This window comes from Phascolarctos cinereus, unplaced genomic scaffold (genome assembly GCF_003287225.1).
Source record: "Phascolarctos cinereus isolate Bilbo 61053 unplaced genomic scaffold, phaCin_HiC Scaffold_1;HRSCAF=81, whole genome shotgun sequence".
Lineage (NCBI taxonomy): Eukaryota > Metazoa > Chordata > Mammalia > Diprotodontia > Phascolarctidae > Phascolarctos > Phascolarctos cinereus.
In genome coordinates this window covers 194,548,899-194,569,336 of record NW_027555514.1, presented here as the reverse complement: position 1 = coordinate 194,569,336, position 20,438 = coordinate 194,548,899, and the positions used below count along the sequence as shown (strand labels likewise).

Genomic DNA, 20,438 nt, shown 5'->3' with positions numbered 1-20,438 from the left:
GTTTTTTAATCATGGATTTCTGGTAGCCCAATTATTCTCAAATTATCTCTCCTTGATATGTTTTCTGGATTAGTTTTTTTTTGTACTTTTGAACTTTGTGCTAAGCTGTTAAGTCTCTTTCCACGTTTCTCTTCCATAGCCCTCATTTTTTCTGATTCTTTCCTTTATCATTTTCACTTCATTTGTAATATTTTTATTTTATTTTATTTTTTCATTCAAAGACCAGGTTTATTAGAACACTGATCAGGGGTGGTTGAGATTTAAAGAATCTGCCATATTGGCCAAACTCTTAAGGAATCTAAGCATTTGTATTGCTAATGTAAGTGCCAGATCTTAAGAATCTGAGCACCACATAAGTAAATCAACCTAGGTAGTATTGTCATTTTTATTTTATTGGCTTGGCCTACAAATGAGCAATTACTATTTCTACAAGTACTTATGTCTGTCTTTCTTTAGGTAAATTGTTTTTATAATTGTTTTCATTTAGCTTTGTGTGTGTGTTTTGGTAGGGGGAATTCCAAATATTTTATACATTCTGTGCTTACTTTAATTATATTATATTTTTATCTCTTTTTGCTTAGTTTTGAAAGGACATCCTTGCTTTACATCTGGTCTTACTGGAAAGGCCTTTTAGTTTATTTCCATTACATATAACGCTGGTTTTAAGAAGATGATGTTTCCTATGCAGACCCTTTTATTACTTAGTATGTTAAGGAAAGGCTCATTTTTTTCTAATTTTGCAATATTTTTGAAAGAAATGGGTGTTGTATTTTGTCAAAAGATTTTTCTCTTTGAATATAATCACATGATTCCTACCGTTCTTATTACTAATATGGTTGCTAGTTTTCCTAATATTGAAACAACCATGCATTCTTGGCATAAATCCAACCTAATCATAGTATAAAATCTTTGTGATGTGTTACTGTAGCCTCTTTGCTAAATGTCGTTCAGTCATTTTTCAATCATGTCGACTCTTCATGATCCTTTTCGGGGTTTTCTTGGCAAGGATACTGGAGTGGTTTGCCATTTCTTTCTCCAACTCATTTTAAAGATGCAGAAACTGAGGCCAAAAGGATTAAGTGACTTGCCCATGTCTTACTAGTCCACAGCTAGTAAGTGTCTGAGGCGGGATTTGAACTCAGGTCTTCCTGACTCTAGGCCCAACATTTAATCCACTGAACCACTCAGGGGTGAGGAACCTTGAGGCCTTGAGGCCACATATGGCCTTCTAGGTCCTTGAGTGCAGCCTTTTGACTGAGTCCAAGTTTTACAGAACAAATCCTTTCATTAAGGGGATTTGTTCTGTAAAGTTCACATTCAGTCAAAGGGCTGCACTTGAGGACCTAGAGGGCTACATGTGGCCTCAAGGCTGCAGGTTCCCCACACCTGATATGAGCTGCTAATATTTTAGTTAAAGTTTTTTGTATCAATATGCATTAGTAATATTGGGCTACTTTTCTTTCTCTGTTGTGACACTCCTTGGCTTAGGCATCAGGACAATATTTGTATCAAAGAAGGAATTTGGTAGGACTCTTCCTATTTTTTCAAAGTCATTTATTAAATTACTACAATGTGTCAGGTACTGTGCTAAACATTGAGAATACAAAGAAAGGGGAAACAAACAAACACCACCACCACCAAAATCCATCTTCTCAAGTAGCACACAGTCTAATGCAGAAAACAACATGCAAATAACTAATACAAACAAGATATATATATATATATATATATATATAGATAGATAGATAGATAGATAGATAGATAGATAGATAGATATAGAAGTAGATATAGATATAGATATAGATATAGATATAGATATAGATATAGATATAGATATAGAGATACAGATATAGATATAGATATAGATATATAGGATAATTGGAGATGATTTCAGAAAGAAACCATTAAGATTAAGACTGAGAAAGGCTTCTTGCAGAAGATAGGACTTTAGCAGATACTTGAAAGAAGCCAGGGAAACAAGGAGACAGAGACAAGGAGGGAGAGAATTCCAGGCATGGGCAACAGCCACGAAAATCCTGAGATTCAAGATATGGAGTATCTTGTTCAAGAAACAACAAATTAGTCAGTGTCAATGGATTACAGAGTAAGATGAAAGCAACAACAACAACAACCTGAAACTATAGGAAAGGGCCAGATTATGGAAGGCTTTAAAAGTCAAACAGAGGATTTTATATGTATCTTGGAAAGTAATAGGGAACACTGGATTTTATTGAATGGAGTAGGGGATAACATGATCAGAACTATGATAAAGGAAGATCAATTTGACAGCTGAGTGGAGGATGGATTAGGCAGAGATTTGAGTCAGGGGGACAGCCAGTAGGCCATTGCAATAGTCCAGATGTGAGGTGATGAGGGGCTGCATCAGAATGGTGGCAGAGGATAGAAATGACAACATTCCGCAACTGATTGGATGTGGGGTATGGTGGGGGGATGTAAGAGAGAGTAAGACGTTCAGGATGACACGTAGAACTGTTTATATCATATCAGAATTTATTGTTCTTTGAATATTTGGTAGAATTTGCTTGTAAATTCATTAGTCCTAGGGATTTTTTTTTTCTTTGAGAGCTCATTTATGTTTTGTTCGATTTATTTTTCTGGATTTGAGTTATTTAAATTCACTATTTCTAGTTCTGCAAATCTGAGTACTCTTTTTTTTTGTAAGTATTCATTCATTTCACTTATGTTGTTGATTTTATTTGCATTTAATTGGACAAAATAATTTCTAATAATGTATTTTATTTCTTTATTTGTTGTGAATTCTCCATTTTAATTTTTGAGGCTTATTATAAGGTTTCCCTTTTTCTTTTGTTTAATCAAATTAGCTAATGGTTTACCTATTTTATTGTTTTCTCTTCCAAAAAACCAATGCTACTGATTTTATGTATTAATGCAACATCTTTTTTTAAATGTTAATTTTTTATTTTATTTTCAGAATTTCTATTTTGGTGTTTGTTTTTCAAAGTTTGTTGGTTTTCTAGGTTTTTCTGTTTCGTGCCCAATTATTTGATTTGTTTTTTTTCTCTCTTTTGTGATGAAAACTTATAGGAATACACACACACACACACACACACACACACACACACACATATTTCCTCCCTCAGAACTGCTTTGGCTACATTCCACAAATTTTGATAAATTGCTCATTGTTGTCCTTCTCTTTAATGAAATCATCTGTTGTTTATATGATTTGTTCTTTGATTCAGTAATTCTTTTTTTTAATAATTAATTAATTTATTTTTAGTTTTCAACATTCACTTCCATAAGATTGTCAGTTTTACATTTTCTCCCCCTTCTTCTCTTCCCCCCTCCCCAAGATGGCATGCAATCTGATATAGGTGCTACTTATGTATTAATATTAAACATATTTTTGATCCCACTAATTCTTCAGGACTAATCTCCAATGATTTTAAATATTTTCCTCAATGGCCATTTATTAATATAATTCCTATTTTATTGTTATTAGTGAAAATGTCTTTAATATTTTTGCCTTTCTGTAATTTTGTAAGATTTTTATGCTCTAGTTTATTAATAGTTATTGAAGGTGCCTTGCACAGCTCAGTAATATATATGGTTTTTCTGTTTCCATTCCGCAATCACCAGAGAGTTGTGATATCTACCTTTTAAAAAATTCATGTCTTTAAGTTCTTTCTTGATTACATTTTGTTAGATTCATATGAGTCTGAAAGGGGTACATGGAGATCCCAATCTTAGAGTCTCACAAGCTATTTCTTCCAGTAAACCCTTTCCTTTATGTATTACAATGCTATACCTTTTGGTGCATATATATTAAATATTTTATTAATTCATTGTCGATGGCACTTTTCAGCACCAGGTAGTTTCCCTGGTAGTTTCTTTTGTAATGAAGTAAGTTTTTGCTGCCTGGAGTCATGATTGCTACCCTTTTCTTTTCTTTTTTAAATTTTTTAGTTCAGATGAAGCATATGATAAATTCTTTTCTAGTCCCTTATTTTAACTCTGTGTGAATCTTCATGTTCCAAGTGTCTTTCTTGTATTCAACATGTTGTATTCTTATATGTTCTTCTTTTATGTATGTGTTCATCTCATTAACCTTCACAGTTATAATTTTTAATTGTGAACATCCCTCTGTCTTATTCTCTTACACTTTCTCCTCTTTTCTCTCTCTACCCTCTCTTTACAAAGAAGAAGAGCATTGGGGAGAGGAGGAGTATACTTGGTATACCAATGTTCTATGTTTGATGCAAACTGATTCTGCTCCCCTGACCCTCTACTCTTTCCCTTCTGAGCTCCAAATTGCTGATTACACTTTCTTTCTTTCCTTTTAAACCCTTCTACCATCTAAGCTTATTTTATTTTGCTAACTAATCCCTCCCTTAATCTACCCTTCTTCTTCTTCTTCTTCTTCTTCTTCTTCTTCTTCTTCTTCTTCTTCTTCTTCTTCTTCTTCTTCTGCAAGGCTATTGGGGTTAAGTGACTTGCCCAGGGTCATACAGCTAGTAAATGTCAAATATCTTCTCTGAGACTGGATTTGAAGTCAGGTCCTCCTGACTACAGGGCCAGTGTTGTATCTACTGGGCCACCAGCTGCTCCCCTAAACCCTCTTCTTTATTTTCCCTATTCATACTCATTTCCCTATTGAGTTAAATGTATTGCTGTATCCAACTCTGTGTGTATATTCTACTCTCTTTTGACCAGTTCAAAAGAGAGTGAAGTTCAAGGGATACCCATTTCCTCCCATCTCTATCTGTCTTTTTTTTATTTTAAATTTTTATGTATCCTTCTGTTTGTACTTCAAAGTTTGTACTTAGCCCCGCTTTTCATCAGAAATGCTTGGAAGTTCTCTATTTTATTAAAGGTCTATTCCACCCCAGCCCCCATAGGATTATACTCAGTTTTTCTAGGTAAATTATTTTTGTTGTAAGCCAATATCTTTTGCCTTTTAGAATATTAAATTCCATGCTCTCCATCCTCTCAAGTGGTAGCTGCTAAATCTTGTGTGATCCTGATTATAGTTCCTTAATACTTGAACTCTTTATTTCTGACTGCTTATGGTATTTTTTCTTTGACCTGGAAGCTCTGAATTTTGGCTATCATGTTCCTGGAACTGTACTTCTCTATATCTGTCAAATGTACCACAATTCTGTATTCTTCACTCTCATTCACCTCACATATCTAAGCAATTGCCATGTCTCATCAATTCTACTTCCACCACATCTTCTCCATCCATCTTCTTCTGTCTACTCACATGGTTACCACTCTAGTTCAGGCACCCATTCATTATCTCTTACCTAAACTATTGCAATACCCACCAAATTGGTCTTCCTGCCTCAGATCTCTCCCCTCTCAAATGCCTTCTCCTCAAAGCTATCGCAGGGATATTCTAAAGCACAGGTCTGACCATGTTGCTTACCTGTTCAGTAAATGCCAGTAGTCTCTATTACTTCTAGGATCAAATATGAATTCCTTGGTTTGGCATTTAAATTCCCTTATAACCAGGTTCCGACCTACCTTTCCAGCCCTGTTATATATTACTGCCATTCCTACACATTATAGTACAGTCAAAAGCTTCCTTGCTATCCCTTAAATTCCATCTCCTATCTCCATTCTTTTGCAGAGGCTGCCCCCATGCCTAAAATGTTCTCCCTCCTTATCTCTGGCTCTCAGAACCTTCAGTTCGGTTCAAGCATTATTTCCTACCTGAGATTTTTCATAATTCCCCCTGCCCCAATTGCTTGTACCTCACCTGCAAAATTACTTTATATATATATATTTGTGTGTGTATGCTTATAAATTAATTTTTTTTTTTGCTAGACAATGGGGTTAAGTAACTTGCCCAAGGTCATGCAGCTAGTAAGTGTTAAGTGTCTGAGGCCGGATTTGAACTCAGGTCCTCCTTACTCCAGGGCCGGTGCTCTATTCACTATGCCACCTAACTGCCCCCATGTATGCTTATTTTGTATGTACATGTTGTACATACAACACATGTACATGTCTTTTATACAAGCTATGTTCTTTGAGGACAGGGATTATTTCTTTTTTGTCTGTTTACCTAGCATAGTGCTCAGCCCAAAGTAGGTGTTATATAAATGCTAGTTGATTGATTGACATGAAGAGCAATTAATCTGCATTTATTAAGTGTCTATTATGTGCCACTCACTGTGCTAAGTGCTGAGCAATGTGACTTTAGTGGTTTTGCCACTAACTCACTTTGTAGTTTTGGGCAAGTCTTATTTCTGTTCTGGGACCCAATTTCCTTTACTTACAAAAGGAGAGAGATGGGCTAAATCAATAAATGAATGGATGAAAAAGCATATATTAAGTATAGAAGAGGGGTAGGTTTCAAGAAGAAAGACGAGTTTTATTTTGAGGTGTTGAATTAGAGATTCCCAAGGAACATCATGTTTGAAATGTGCATTAGGTAATTAGTGATTTTTGATGTGAGACTGGATTCCAGGACAGAGACTAAGGAGAAAAGGTTCCTACTGGTATATTGACTCCTTTGACTGACACTCAGTGTCCTCATTCCACCTAGAGTAGAACTTACCCTTCCTGCCCTCCAAACCCTTAAACATACCCTTTCTAGTAGTGTCCATTGTTCTGAAGCTATCCTCTCTATCCTCCCCCAATGTTCATTCTGGAAAGGTCCTAGCCTTTCCATTGAGAAGCCATGGGTTACCTCTCTGGGACTACCTAAATTTTAATGGGATTCCCAGAGGAAATTGACCTAAACCAAAGGAATAAACCTCTGATAGTGGAATTTGCACAATATTCAGGACCAGAAATGGGGCAGATATTTTAAGGGATATTCCCAGGCACCCTTAAATCATGAGGAAGCTGGACTATATATGCCCTAATGTCCCTTCCAGCTCAAAGGCTATAATTCTTTATGTTACCATTTAGGCAACTACCCTCTCTGCCTAGTCCTAAGTGCTCTCTGCATAGGAGCAATGACCAAGTACAATCTAGAAAACTCACTGCTTTTCTGGAAGAAGAAAGAATACTGAGTGGAGGAAGACTACGAGTCCTTTGGCTTGACTCTATCTCTTTAAGCTAAATAAGAAAGTCAAAGAGACAGAAATAAAAATCAAAGTACTGAGAGACAGGCTTTCCCACAGAAAGAAATCACTATTGCCTTTCACCTTTCTGAGAGAAGCTCAGCTGCTCTTTGTGAACATAATTTCACCCACACCAAGAGATATGGATATTCTAACTGTTTTACAGACCAGGAAGCTGAGACCCAGAGTGCTAATTCTAGAGTTTCCTTTTGTGAAGCAGGGACAGAGCTGGGCACAGAAATCAGGAACCCCGCCCCCACCCTTTCCCTTCCCCTTCTTTCCTGCTCCTCAACCCCAGGAAAGAATGTGAGCTAGGATTCAGATGGGAGGAGCCACAGGGATACCAGGGAGATGTGGAGTGTGGAGAAACACCTGCCCTCACAAGAGCCAGCACTACCCTCATGAGAAAGATTTGGCAATGGATGTCCGAAAGCTGGGGATCCCATGGTGCAGTGGGATCAGAACACCTGGGTTCAAATCCTGGTTCTGTTCATTACTGCCCATGTGACTTTGGCAAGTCACCGAACCTCAAGTTTCTTTTGTTTGTGAAACAAGAGAAGACGATTTGATGATGATCTTTCCAGTTTCCTTCCAGATAGGAATCTATGACCTAAACTGAGGGTGGCAATTGAAGAGAGGAAAGGTACAAGAGGCAGGGCAGCCAAGGGAGGGAAAGCTTTTGAGGTCATGTGAAACTTCCATGACTCATTCAAGGAGGCCGAGCTCCCCATCCAGGCCACATTCTGGGAGGTTCAGTGCCTTTCACTGCCAAGGCCCCACCTTCAAGGACTCGTTCCTCCCCACTGGAGCTTAGGGAGGATGAGTGAGGACAACTTGAAAGGAACAATTCATAGCATTGGTCCTTCTCCAGCACCCCACTGTTGTCATTCCCACCCCTTTTTATATAGCATCCACTATGTGCCAGGCATTCTCCTAAGCACTTTGTAAATATTATCTCATTTGATCCTCACGATCACCCTGGGAAGTAGGTGCTATTGTTATCCCCATTTTATAAATGAGGAGACTGAGGTAGACAAGTTAAATGACTTGTCTAGGATCACATAGCTAATAAATATCTGAGCTAGGATTTGAACTCAGCCGGGTCTTCCTGGCTCCAAGCCTGGTGCTTGACCTACGGTTCCACCTAGCTGCCTTTAATCTCAGAGGCTGCTCTATAAAATGAGAACATCTTTAGGGTTTGGAGGAATTCCTTATCTTTAGACTGAAAGAAACCTCCAAAAGTCATTTCACCCATCTCTCTGCTTTTAGACAATTAAACTGTCCCAGAGAGATGAGAATATGGCTTAGAATATATAACATAGAGTTGGAAGGGACCTTAAATGTCATCTGGTCCAGAAGTTCTTGCCTGGGGTCTATGAACTTTTAAAAAATATTGTTAATTGTGTTTCAAAATAATTTATTTCCTTTATAATCCTATGTATTTTATTTTATGCATTTAAAAACATTGTTTTGAGAAGGGTTCAGATTCAGCAGTTGCCAAAGGGGTCCAGGAGTCCATGACAAAAGGTTAGGATCCCCTGTTCTACTCCAACCTCCTTATATCTCTTTGAAAAAGAATTGATAAATTTAATAAAGCAGGCAAATATAAATATGCAAACCACAAGCATGTTACCTGAAAATAGTTAAGCAGTAGTTAAGTACAAAAGAGTGTTAGCAACAGATAGTTCAGGCAACTCTCTCTCTCTCTCTCTCTCTCTTATATATATATATCTATATATATCTATATATATCTATATATATAGATATATATAGATATATATATATATGTATAGAAGTATTTATGGATTGAAGCACTTCCCATATAGCTGGACCTCTTCCTATGAGAGATAGATGTGCTGCTGGGGCGGGGGGCCCAGAGAGAGACAAAGACGGAGAGTCAGAGAGAGACAGAGAGAGAGAGGGACAGAAAGAGAGACATAGAGAGAGAGAGACAGAGACAGAGACAGAGAGACAAAGAGAGACAGAGAGAGACAGAGAGAGAGAGAGATATCCTGTCTTCTTCCCAAAAGCAGAGAGGCAAAGACAGAGAAAGAGACAAAGAGAGTGTCAGATTTTGGTCTCTTTTAACTTTATGAGCAGCTAGCTCTTCCCGGCTCAGCCACTATAATCTTCAATAATTCCACTTCTATGCTTTATGGAGAATCAAGGAACCAACTATCAATCTCTGGTCACCTATGTCCCTTTAGCAAAAGGACAAGAGTATATATCTAAAACAGTCTTTATATTTGTTGATCCTTATCACCTAACCCAGGGAAGCAAGGTGGCGCAGTGGATAGAGTGCCAGACCTAAAGTCAGGAAGGCTCACCATCCTGAGTTCAAATCTGGCCTCAGATACTTACTAACTGTGCGACCCTGGGCAAGTCATTTAACCTTGTTTGCCTCATCTGTAAAATGAGCTGGAGAAGGAAATGGCAAACCACTCCAGGATCTTTGCCAAGAAAAGCTCAAATGAGGTCATGAAGAGTCAGACACGACTGAAAATGACTGAAGCTGAATTGCCTCACCCTCTCATTTTAGAGATGAGTAAACTGAGGCATAGAGTAGTTAAATGACTTACCCAAGGTTACCAAACTAGTTAGTAACAGAGCAGACCTCTAGAGAAGAAGATCCTTCTCTTTATCACTTATTTTTGGATCTTACCTACTCTCCACATTTAACCTTAATCCCTTGAACTGAAATTTATTCCTGTGTTTAGCTCCTAGCATCCAATTTGGAATCATGGGACCTATGTTCACTTCCCAGTTTTGTGACTATCTGTGTGACTTTGCACAAGTCCCTCTTGGCCTCAGTTTCCTCATCTCTAAAATGAGAGAGTTGGGCTAGACCAGGGATGCTTAACTTTTTTTATAAGCAGACCCCTTTGGCAGTCTGGTGAAGCCTATGGATTCCTCAGAATAGTGTTTTTAAATGCGTAGGATTACAAAGGAAATCAATTATATATATTAAAATATAATTATCGAAAACAAATGTGCAGACCTCAGGGTAAAAACCCTTGGGCTCTGAATGCTATGATCTCAACACAAACACAGGCTTGCTGTTGAGGGCACACATACACACAGGTCCATACTGGTTTGTCTCTGTACACGTCTGAAATCACATTTGACAGTGTATTTCATGTCAGCACAACCACACCTAGGAACCCGACTTTCTGAAACTGCTGGGTCCTTGAAGAATCCTGTTTACACATTGCTTCTGTTCCTGCAAGTTGATTCCTGGGCGCCACAGTGATCCAGCCCATTCTTTCTCTCTACTGCCTCCTGAAACAGCGACCACTGGACTTGGGGAGCCAGTATCCTCCGTGTTCAGGCTGCCCCCGTGTGGAACAATAGAAGAACTGTCACTAGAATCAGTAGAGACTCAGGAAATGGAGCCCTTGCAGAAAATCTGACCCGAGTACCTTTCAGAAACAGTTTTCTCATCTGCAAAATGGCGATAATAATATATAAACTACCTACCTCATGGGTTATTGTATGAATTAAGTGAGATAATATATGTAATTTTTAAACCCTATATAAATATCATTATTACAAAAATCATGAGAGGCATAGTGGTCTAGTGAACAGAGAACCAGAAAGTTCTACATTCTATTCCCACCTTTCCCACTTATCTTGTGACCCTGAACAAAATAGAGCCTCTCAATGGTCCCTCCCCACCCCGTTAATTCTCTAAGACTATAAGTTGCAGAGAGCAGATGTTGATAGAGAATTTCCGTAGTGGAAATTTCCTATACCAAATGAAAACACAAGTTCAGCCCTGTCTATATATCTATCTGTCCAGACAAAGATATTGAAGAGTCATTATATATCAAAACTGGAAGAAACCCTAGAGGTCATACAGTCCATTTGCCTGATCATTTCCCCCAAATAGCGTATCCAATCTTTCTTTAAAGACTAGGGATTGGAAACTTACCGCCTTATGAAGCATCCTGTTCTCCTTCTGCACAGCTGTAATCATCAATCAATCAATCATTATTTATTAAGCACCTACTATGTGCCAGGCATTGTGCTAGAGATACAAATGAAAAAGTAAGACAATCCCAGATCTTAAGGAATCTGCACTCTATTAGGGGGATAGATAGAACATGTACACAGATAAGTAAATATAGTATACATTTTCTTAAAAATTCATAAAATAACAATCAGAGAAATGGGGGGAGCACTAATAATATGGGGAAATGAGAAAGGTCTGTTGAAGGAGAAGAGCTCCTTGGGCTGAATCTTGAGAGAAGCCATGGGTTCCAAGAGACAGACTTAGAGGTATAGCCAGTTCAAAAATACAGAGGCAGCAGATTACATGTTGTGTGTGGGTCACAGCAAACAGGCCAATTTTGCTGGAGTGCAGAGTTCTGAGGAATAGTACGTAATCAGTTTGAAAGACAGGCTAAAACCAGATTCTGAAAGGCTTTAAGTGCCAAAAAAAGAGGAAGTCATATTTTAACTTAAAAGCAATGGGGAATCACTGGGAGCTTCCTGAGCAAAGGAATGGCATTTTCATGTCTGTAATTTAGGAATATCAATTCTGAAGCCACGTGGATGGATTAGAGAGAATAGATTCAGGAAGACTGATAAAGAGGCTGTTGCCGCCATCCAGATGGGAAGGATGAGGGCCCGGACTAGGGTGGTTGAGGTGTGAACAGAGAGAAGAGGACAAATGGGAGAGATGTGGAGGAGGTAAAATTAACAAAACCTGCTAAGGGATGGAAAAGGAAGAATAGGAAGAAGCGAAGGAGAACGACTATTAGGAATTTTTTTTAAAATTTACATTGAACCTAAATCTGCCTCTCTGAAATTTCTACCAATTGATCCTTCATTCTATCCTCTGGGACCAAACAGAAAAAAGTCTAATTTCTCTTCAGCATGACAGTCCTTCAACTATTCAAAAATAAATACTTTTAAGTCTTCTCTCCCTTGGGCTAAACATCCTCAGTTCCTGTAACTGATTCAATGCAATGCAGGCCAACAGACATGAATTAAACCTCCTATGGCCAGTGCACCGTCTTAAACTGAAGACACAAAGACAGACAACCTCCGTCTTTGAGGAGCTTCCATTCTCCTGGGGAAGATGAAACATGTATGCATATAAGGAAACAGAGAACTATATACAAAGTAATTTCAAGATAACTAACAACTGGAAGTGGGAGGATTTAGAAAGGATTCATAGCAGGTGGCAACGTAGCTGTGCCTTGGAGGAAATTAAAGATTTAAGAGGCAGAGTTGAGGAGGGCCTGCGTTTCAAATATGGCGACCACTCATGCAAAAGACTTAGAGGTAGGAGATGCAATAGGCAACAGGTCAGCCTGATGACAAAGGAGAGTATGTGAAAGTAAGTAATATGAAACAAGACTGGAAAGATAAATGGGAGTCATATTAAAGATGGCTTTAAATTCTAGGTTGAGGTTTTGTATTTTATCCTACGGATCTTTGGGAACCCCTGACGATTTTTGAGTTGGGGAATAACATGGTCAGTTCTGTGTTTTAGGAATACCAATTTGGCAGCTGCATGGAGAATGGGTGGAAATAAGACCCTGGAAATGGAAACAACAAGGGGGTCATTGTAATAATCTAGGTTAGGAGCCCTGAGGATTTGAACTAGGGCTGAAATGAATGTTTACATTAATTGTAAACACTTGGTAACTCTTAGGATGTGGGGAGAGAGGGGCAAGTCGAGAACGACTCTAAGTTTCAAGCTTGGAAAGGATGGGGATATGCCCAACAGAAATAGGGAAGCTTGGATGAGGGATAGGTCTATATATCACAGTTTCTAGTCCTCTCAAAATTTTAATCTCCCTATTCTGGATGTGCTCCACTTTGTCAGTGTTCTTCCTAAAATGGGAGTGCAATACAAAGGTCAGAATATAGTGGAACTATCATCTCTCTTATTCAGGTCACTATACTTCTGTCAACTTAACTTAAAGTTATATTTGCTCCTCTAACTGCCATGTCCTCCCGTTCTGTTGACTTGTAGCGTACTGAAACCCCCTTGTTGTTTTTTCACATGAATATTGTCTAGATACAGCTCACCATCTTATATTTCTACAGGTGGTATTCTAAATCCATATGTGAGACCCTACACTTATCCCTCATTAGTTTCTTCTTTCATTGAATCATTTAACCAAACTTTTTCCTTGTCAGTTCTATCATTCAATATGAATGGTTTAAGTCCCTAAAACATGGAAAGGAAAGGTAGAGAATTCTCATCCTCAGAGGATCAAAACCCACCTCCTCCCTCAAACATTCTCTGCCATGCAAAAGTCTGATATCTTTGAGGTGAAATTCTCTCTGCAAAGATTAAAGTTCCCTAAACCCAAGTCCTACAAAAAAAAAATAGTAGGGGAAATGGAAGGAAGAGGTAAATTGTATTTAATTTCTTTGAAAATCTTTCCAATTTCCATTTGGCCTATTTCCTCATTTGTATTAGACCCTGGACACTCTGGTAATTTTGTTAGCTGTCAATGTATTCTAACTCTGGTGGATAGAAGCCTTGTAACAGCAGGGCTTATGTTTACTGTCAGCCCTATAAAGTTCTCCAAAGTGCTTGGTAAATGAAGGTTGGAACTTAGGATAGAACAAATACCACAAAGGAGGTGGAGCAGGTCTGTAGGATGCCAAGTCACTAAGAATTTCAAGTCACTGCTGCTTTCCCTTCGGGAAATTGGGACAAGTTACCTGATTGCCCTCTAGAGGCCAAGCTTAGTACATATGAAATAACTGATAATGAGATCCCCAGACACAGAGAAAGGTCTTGCTTAGGAGGCTGCTGTGACAAGAGAGGAAGGTTTATACCAGAATCCAAGTGAATCATTCCTTCCTTTCACTCCTTTCTCCCCAGAGCTATCCCAAATGTGACAACATCCCCGGAGGCCTTCATTGCTTGTGCCAATCCAGTCTCCAGGCCCAGCTGCCTCCCTGCCCATCATCAGGACTTCCTCTTTAGATATATGTCAGGCTGCTTATACCTTTCTAGCAAAGGCACCAGGGGACAGCAAGCTAGATAAGGCAACTAACAGTAGAATGGGCTTCAACCATAGGGGCGAAGGTTAGAAATGAAGAGAACTTGTGAAACTCAGTGACAAATTTTTAAAAGGGGGGGGAGCAGTTTACATGTTTTCTTGTTTGATCATCACAGCAACCTCGTATGGTAGGTATGATTATTATCCCCATTTTATATTCAGGGTCTGAATCTTGCTGCTTGCAATGTGAGTCCCCTGGGGAAAGGTACCCCAGATTCAAGGAACTTTGTGGGTGTGCCTCCACTAAAATTTCAAGAAAGTAACAACCAGAAGTGGGAGGATCTGGAAAGGATTCCTAAGAGGTGGAAACTGAGTTGTGCCTTGAAGGAAGCTAACATAGCTTAAAAGGCCCCTTATGTGACTACCTTTACTAGTCAGCCAGAGTACAAGGTTAGTTCAAAGCAGTAATATGACAGTAATAAAATGACAGTAATAAAAGATTTCCCCCATAAACTTGGGGGCACACTTTCCCACAAATACACATACTATCAGTAGGAAGAAGTCACAGACAAGGAATATATATGGCAACAACACATTTGCACCCTTATCACTGAACCATGTTATCTGGCTGACTATTAAAAGCTGATATGGTCTAGTTACATCATTGCACTTCTCCTGCTGAACCTGATCCCCACTGGTCTCCCCTGGGCATGCAGGCTCTATTGGATGTCTCCATTGGCTCTTGCTGTCCTGGATGCATAACATCTGGTGGACATTGCCAGGACCAGCCCCATTGGTCATGTGGGTGTAGAGTCAGCTTCCATTTTATGGTTTCAGTTGATGCACTTGATGGTAAGACTATCTCTTCCTCATTAGAAGTCTGGGCTTCTATAGTATTTTTTACAGGTCTTTTAGGAAAACAGCAACTCTCAGCCTGACATCTAGCATTAGTGCAAACAGCCATAGAAATGAAATCTCAGATTTTTTTTCAACCCTTATTACTGTCTTGCTCCCTTCAAAAGCTAGGCTACTGAGATCTCTCATCTTGAGCAGGAGAGTCTCAGCCTCTTGCTCCAAGCCTTTTAGAACAAAACTCTTTAGAACCAAGGACAGATATGTTTCTAGCTAATTAGTACTTTCAGGCTCTAGCATGTTTTGTTTTGTTTTGCTAAACTTCCTGGTTGGTTGCAACTCATGGAGCTTCTTCAGAGTTTCAGTAACATAGTCCTTGAGAGAGGACACATACGATGGGTATGTGCTGGCAGAAAGAAGAAAGTGTTAAGGGGGCAGCTAGGTGGCACTGTGGACATAGTTCTGGGCCTGAAGTTAGGAAAACCTGAGTTCAAATCCAGCCTGACACTCACTTGCTATGTGATCTCGGGAAAGTCACTTAAGCTCTGTTTGTCTCAGTTTCCTCATCTGTAAAATGGGGATAATAGAAGCACCTTCCTCCCAGCATTGTTGTGAGAATCAAATGAAATTGTAGAGCACTTACCACAATGCCTGGCACATAGTTAAGTGCCATGTAAATGTTAGTTATTATTAATAATTCTTCATGTTGCTGGAACCCTACTAACCTTGTGCTCTTGGGTCTTTAGTATCAAGGATGAGAAATGAAATGAAGAGCTCTTTTAGTCCTTTAGATTTAGCCTTTTGGTTATCTTCTTCCTAAAATTTCTAGCCTTCTTCTGGGGCCCGAGGTCTCATGCCCAGCCTTGGTCTTGCCACTTTACCTTGGCTGCTGGTCACTCTAGACAGGCAACAGGTGAAATAGCCTAGATGTGCCTATATTTGGAGACTTATGTGCATATACATGTATGTTTATGCATGTTTTGGGGGCAGTTGGGAATTGTACATGTGTAGTCATATATTAGCACCTTTCTTCATGTGTGTGGGTGAGCATATGTATATGTAAAGGGATTCATGTATAGGTTGTGTCCAAGTGTGAAAGTTGGAAGGGTTATTTAGTGCTACCCCTACCAAATAATGAATCCATTCTACAAGATCCCCAACAAATAATTACCCAGCTTCCACTTGAAGACCTTCCTTGACAAGGGGTTCTCTGCCTCCTGAGGCAGTTCATTTCATTTTTATATAGTTCTAATTATTAGGAAGTTTTTCCTTATATTAAACTAAAACCTATCTCCTTATAATTTCCACCCTTTGTTCTCCTAATTCTGCCCTCCATGGCTAAACAAAACAAATCTAATCCCTTCTTCCACATATGTGCTCTTTGCCATCATATCTTTCCCTCCCCACAAATCTCTTCTGTACCCTAAACATTCCCAGTTCCTTCAAGTGATTCTCATATGGCGGATTCTGGGCATGCCTTTCCCCCACCCCCACTACTGTGGCAAAGTGTCTCAACCAGAGAAAGGAGTAGAAACCTAGAAGTTGAGGCCGAGCAGGGAAGCCAGAAGTGGAGTAAGCATTTCACAGGGTGTGTGTGTGTGTGTGTGTGTGTGTGTGTTTAAGTGTAGGGTAGAAAGAGCATTCTCTAAAACACTAGTCATAGACTCTCAGTGTTAGAATTCATAGCGTTAAAGTGAAAAGTGACTCTAGAAACCATATACTCCAAACTCTACAGAGTTAATTTATAGATGGGAAAACTGAGGTGCAGAGAGTGGGTGATATGATCCTGTTGGGATCCCACAGCAAAGTAGCTGCAGAGTCTAGAGTAGAACTCAGGTCTCCTGACTCCCAACCCAAGGCTTTTCCTACTACGCTGAATCCTGAGATTTCCTGGTTCACTTTGCTTCTTCTTCCTTGCAGCCTAGGAATCCCAGCCCCAGGAGGGACCTGCCCATCAACTTTAACCGCTATGCCACAAAAAAGAGTGTTTCGGAGAGCATGCTGGATGTGGCCCTCTTCATGTCCAATGCCACTCGACTGAAGGCTGTTCTGGAACAGGAACCATCCTCCCCCTACTACATAATCCTGGTCACCCTCCTCAGCATCTCTCTCCTCTTGCAGGTGGTCATTGGGATCCTCCTCATCATAACTGGTGAGGAACCAGGGATATTGAAAGAGCTGTTCCTTGTTGCATCTTGCACCTAAGGGTTGCTTGAGGATATCTAGCAAAGGGGGAACATATTACCTCCCAACACAGCCAATTCTATTTTGGTTTAACTTACAGGACATTGTTCTCTGACGTTAAGCCTAAACATACTTCCCTAAAACTTCTACCCTTTGCTCCTAATTCTTCACTTGGGAGCCAAATAGGACAAATCTCTTTCCCACCGGATAGCTTCCCCAGATTTTTTTTCCTGGTTTTTCCTAGATTGCTTTCAGTTTTAAATTCTTCAGTTTTTAAAGGAACATTTTATTCTCACTCATTGGGGAGGGGAGGGGAGGGGAGGTTGGTGTTGGGGCTTTCCCTTGTCCCTTTTGAGAAGGGATATCAACCTTCCTCCACTACAATGCAATGACTTTGTAATGTCAAGAAGACATTGTTCAATCTTAGCATGTCACTGAAAATCTCCCCTTCCCCTCCATAACTTATCTAATCTTCAGTCTTCTGTTGGGCTTTTTCTTGAAGTCAACTTGTGGTGGGCATTTTTGTTGCCATGGTCTGCTGCCTAGCCAAGGCTTTGCTGTGATACAGTAAGATGACACATTTTGCAAACCTTAAAGTTCTATTATTGATGATGATGATGATGATGGTCAAATTGTGAAAGCCCTTTATAAACTACAAAATGCTATGCAAATATAAAGTATCATTACAGCTGTTAAACATTGCCTAATAGAAGCCCCAAATACTGGCCCATGATGGAGAAGGAGAAATTTCAGCCTTCTGACTGCCTTACCCTACCCCATGCACACTGCTGCACCTAGAGCTCCAGTCTATGGTTCTAGCTTGTGAGGCTTTAAAAGAGATGCCCACCTGTGGCCTCTGGCTTTGATATCTATACCCACTCATCTACCACACTTTTCCAATTCTCTACAGCTCGAATGAATTTGAATGAGGTGTCAAAGCAACAGTGGCTGAACCAGCTCAACAATACAACAATGGTCATGGTCTTCCTAACTGTCATCATCAACATTTTCATCACGGCCTTTGGGGTACAGAAGATAGGGCAACCCTGGCCCACACCCAGGCCCTACTGAATCTAGCCTGGGGCCTAGGTGAGGATAAAGGATGGAAGGACACCGTTCAAGCACACACATGGTCCACTCCCTGGCCTCTGGAAGGGTGTTGGGGGGAAGGGTGGGATCCTTGCAGAACAAGAGAGTACCTGCCTAAACACCAATGGGGTGAGGCTTGGGAAAGGGCCAAAATAAGGAGATGGGGGAGGGGTAGGTCAGATTATGAAGGGCAGCAGCAACAGAGGAGGAGAGGAGAGTCTGTGGGCAGGGCCCTCAGCAATTTCTAGGAATTAAGTATGAAGTAAACTTCCCTTTGCCCTGTCTTAGACTTGCTATGTGGTGTTCAAGGGGAGACACTTGTTCTCTCCTAGACCTAAGCTTTTCTCATGGTTAGGAGTGGTCAGCTCCTATGGTGAAAAGAATAATGGAAGTAAAAAGTTTTTCATGCCCAGCTCACCTCTCTTTTTGTTTCTCCTACAGGTGAGTGCCCTGGAGCGCTTTCTACTTCCTTTCCCTTTGACTTCTGCCAGCTCTGAGGACCTCTGCCCAGCTTATTGGGCCTTCCCCGTAGCACCTGGAAAGGCTCCTAACGTGGAAGTGTTAAATCCCCAGTACAAGTATTTGGTTCTATTGGTCAATGTGAAATCTGTATTGGTAGCTCTGGATGCCTTGTGCCCAGAGTGGGGGACACTGTCATCCTTTCTAGTACTGTTCTCTCAAACCCACAACTCTGTTACAAGGTGCGTGAGTCTGGAGTTACTGCCTCCAGGTCAACCATATTCCTTTTCCTATTGCATACCCATCCTCCTCTTTCTAAAAAGAAAAGAGCAATCTCTAACTATAAAGTGATCTGCTAAACCAATAAATAGGTGTCATTCTTTATACTTTTCAGTTCATAAGCTAAAGGGACCTCAGAGGTCATCTAGTTCAAACCCCCCCCCCCCATTTTACGAATGAGGACACTGAAGCCCAGGGAAGTTTACGTAATTTGCCCAAAGTCACACACATACAGATATTAGGTCAGAGGCAGAATCTGACCCCGTGCCTTCTGACTCTAGAGCTCTTTCCACCAAACCACACTGCTAGTTGTGTATGCCCATTTAAGAGGACAGTCTTAGGCTTCTTCAAGTGCACCACCCAGCTCTGGAAGAGAACATACCTAGAACTTTGAGACAGAGAAGACTACTCAAATCGGCCCTTTTCTTTAGGATTCCACTGTCAAATAGTTTCTTCCTCCCTGCTTGGGCAGCCTTCCACTAGGGGTTTGCCAGGTTGATTTCAGGCACTGTCAACTTTTGATCATTCATGGGTACATTATCCATTTTGTGGATTACCATCGCAAAATTTTAATCAAAGTTTGGCTTTTTCCCCAATAACATACCATTTTCCTTCCAGTTTCCCCACACAGCTGCCAGGACATGCTCAGAGAATGCAAACTGATTTTAACGTTAGCCAAGCACAAGCAGAAAAGTCAACCTGTAAACTGTGAGAGTTGGAAGGTGCCAGAGAGGTAACCTAGGCCCTCATTTTATAAATGAAGGACCTAGAGTCCAGAGAGGCTGTGACTTGCTCAAGTTCACAGAGGCAGAGATTCAACTTGAATCCAGGTCATTTCACTGAGTTTGCTTGGATAGAACCTATAGAAAGATCAGATAATGTATTCCCAACCCCAGATGGAAGTCATTTTTGGAGTATCTGCTGCTTTAAGGTAATCCTAACCACAGCTCCTTCCAATAAATGTGAACCACTGAGAACTAACCAAATAGGATTATTTTGGAATAAGTTGTGGACATTACTTTCCCCAAATCTGCCTGGTCCCATGCTCAAAGCTTCTAGACTGAAGCTTTCAAGTGAGAGGCTCAGCATTCATTGGCTCTAGGTAATAATAACGATCTCACATTTACACAGCAGTTTCAGCCCTGAGAGGTGATTTTATAGCATCACAGACGGAGTTCAAAGTTCACCTAGTCCAACCCCCTCATTCTACAAATGAGGAAATAGAATATCTGGTAACACAGGTAATAAGTGACAGAGCCTGGAATTGAACTTTCGTACCTTGCACCATGCTTATTAGCCCCATTTTGCAGATGGGGAAACTGGGACTCGGAGAGATTAAGTGTGACTTGCCCACAGCCATATAGCTAAGGTAGTGTCAGAGCAATGCTACAAGTCTGCTGATTTTCCACTACATCACCCTATTAGCTGGTAAATTCTCTGAGGGCAGAGACCATTTCTTCTCCCATTATAATTCCATGGAACCTAGAATCACACAAAGCAGACACCTAATACATTGTTACATGTGAGGGTAGCATTGATATCCTTGACA

General features: G+C 40.1%; 1 protein-coding gene across 3 annotated transcripts in view; it reads left to right on the top strand.

Moving 5' to 3' along the window:
- Positions 1-18,978, top strand: part of NINJ2 (ninjurin 2) — a 154,240-nt gene extending 135,262 nt beyond the window's left edge. For all 3 annotated transcript variants that reach the window (XM_021001715.2, XM_078149067.1, XM_021001714.2), the window contains exons 2-4: positions 16,799-17,030; positions 17,973-18,151; positions 18,593-18,978. In XM_021001715.2, the coding sequence (XP_020857374.1) occupies positions 16,799-17,030; positions 17,973-18,133 (393 nt within the window). In that variant the 3' untranslated portion in view covers positions 18,134-18,151; positions 18,593-18,978. The remainder of the gene's footprint in view (positions 1-16,798; positions 17,031-17,972; positions 18,152-18,592) is intronic.
- The last annotated feature ends 1,460 nt before the right edge of the window (positions 18,979-20,438 follow it).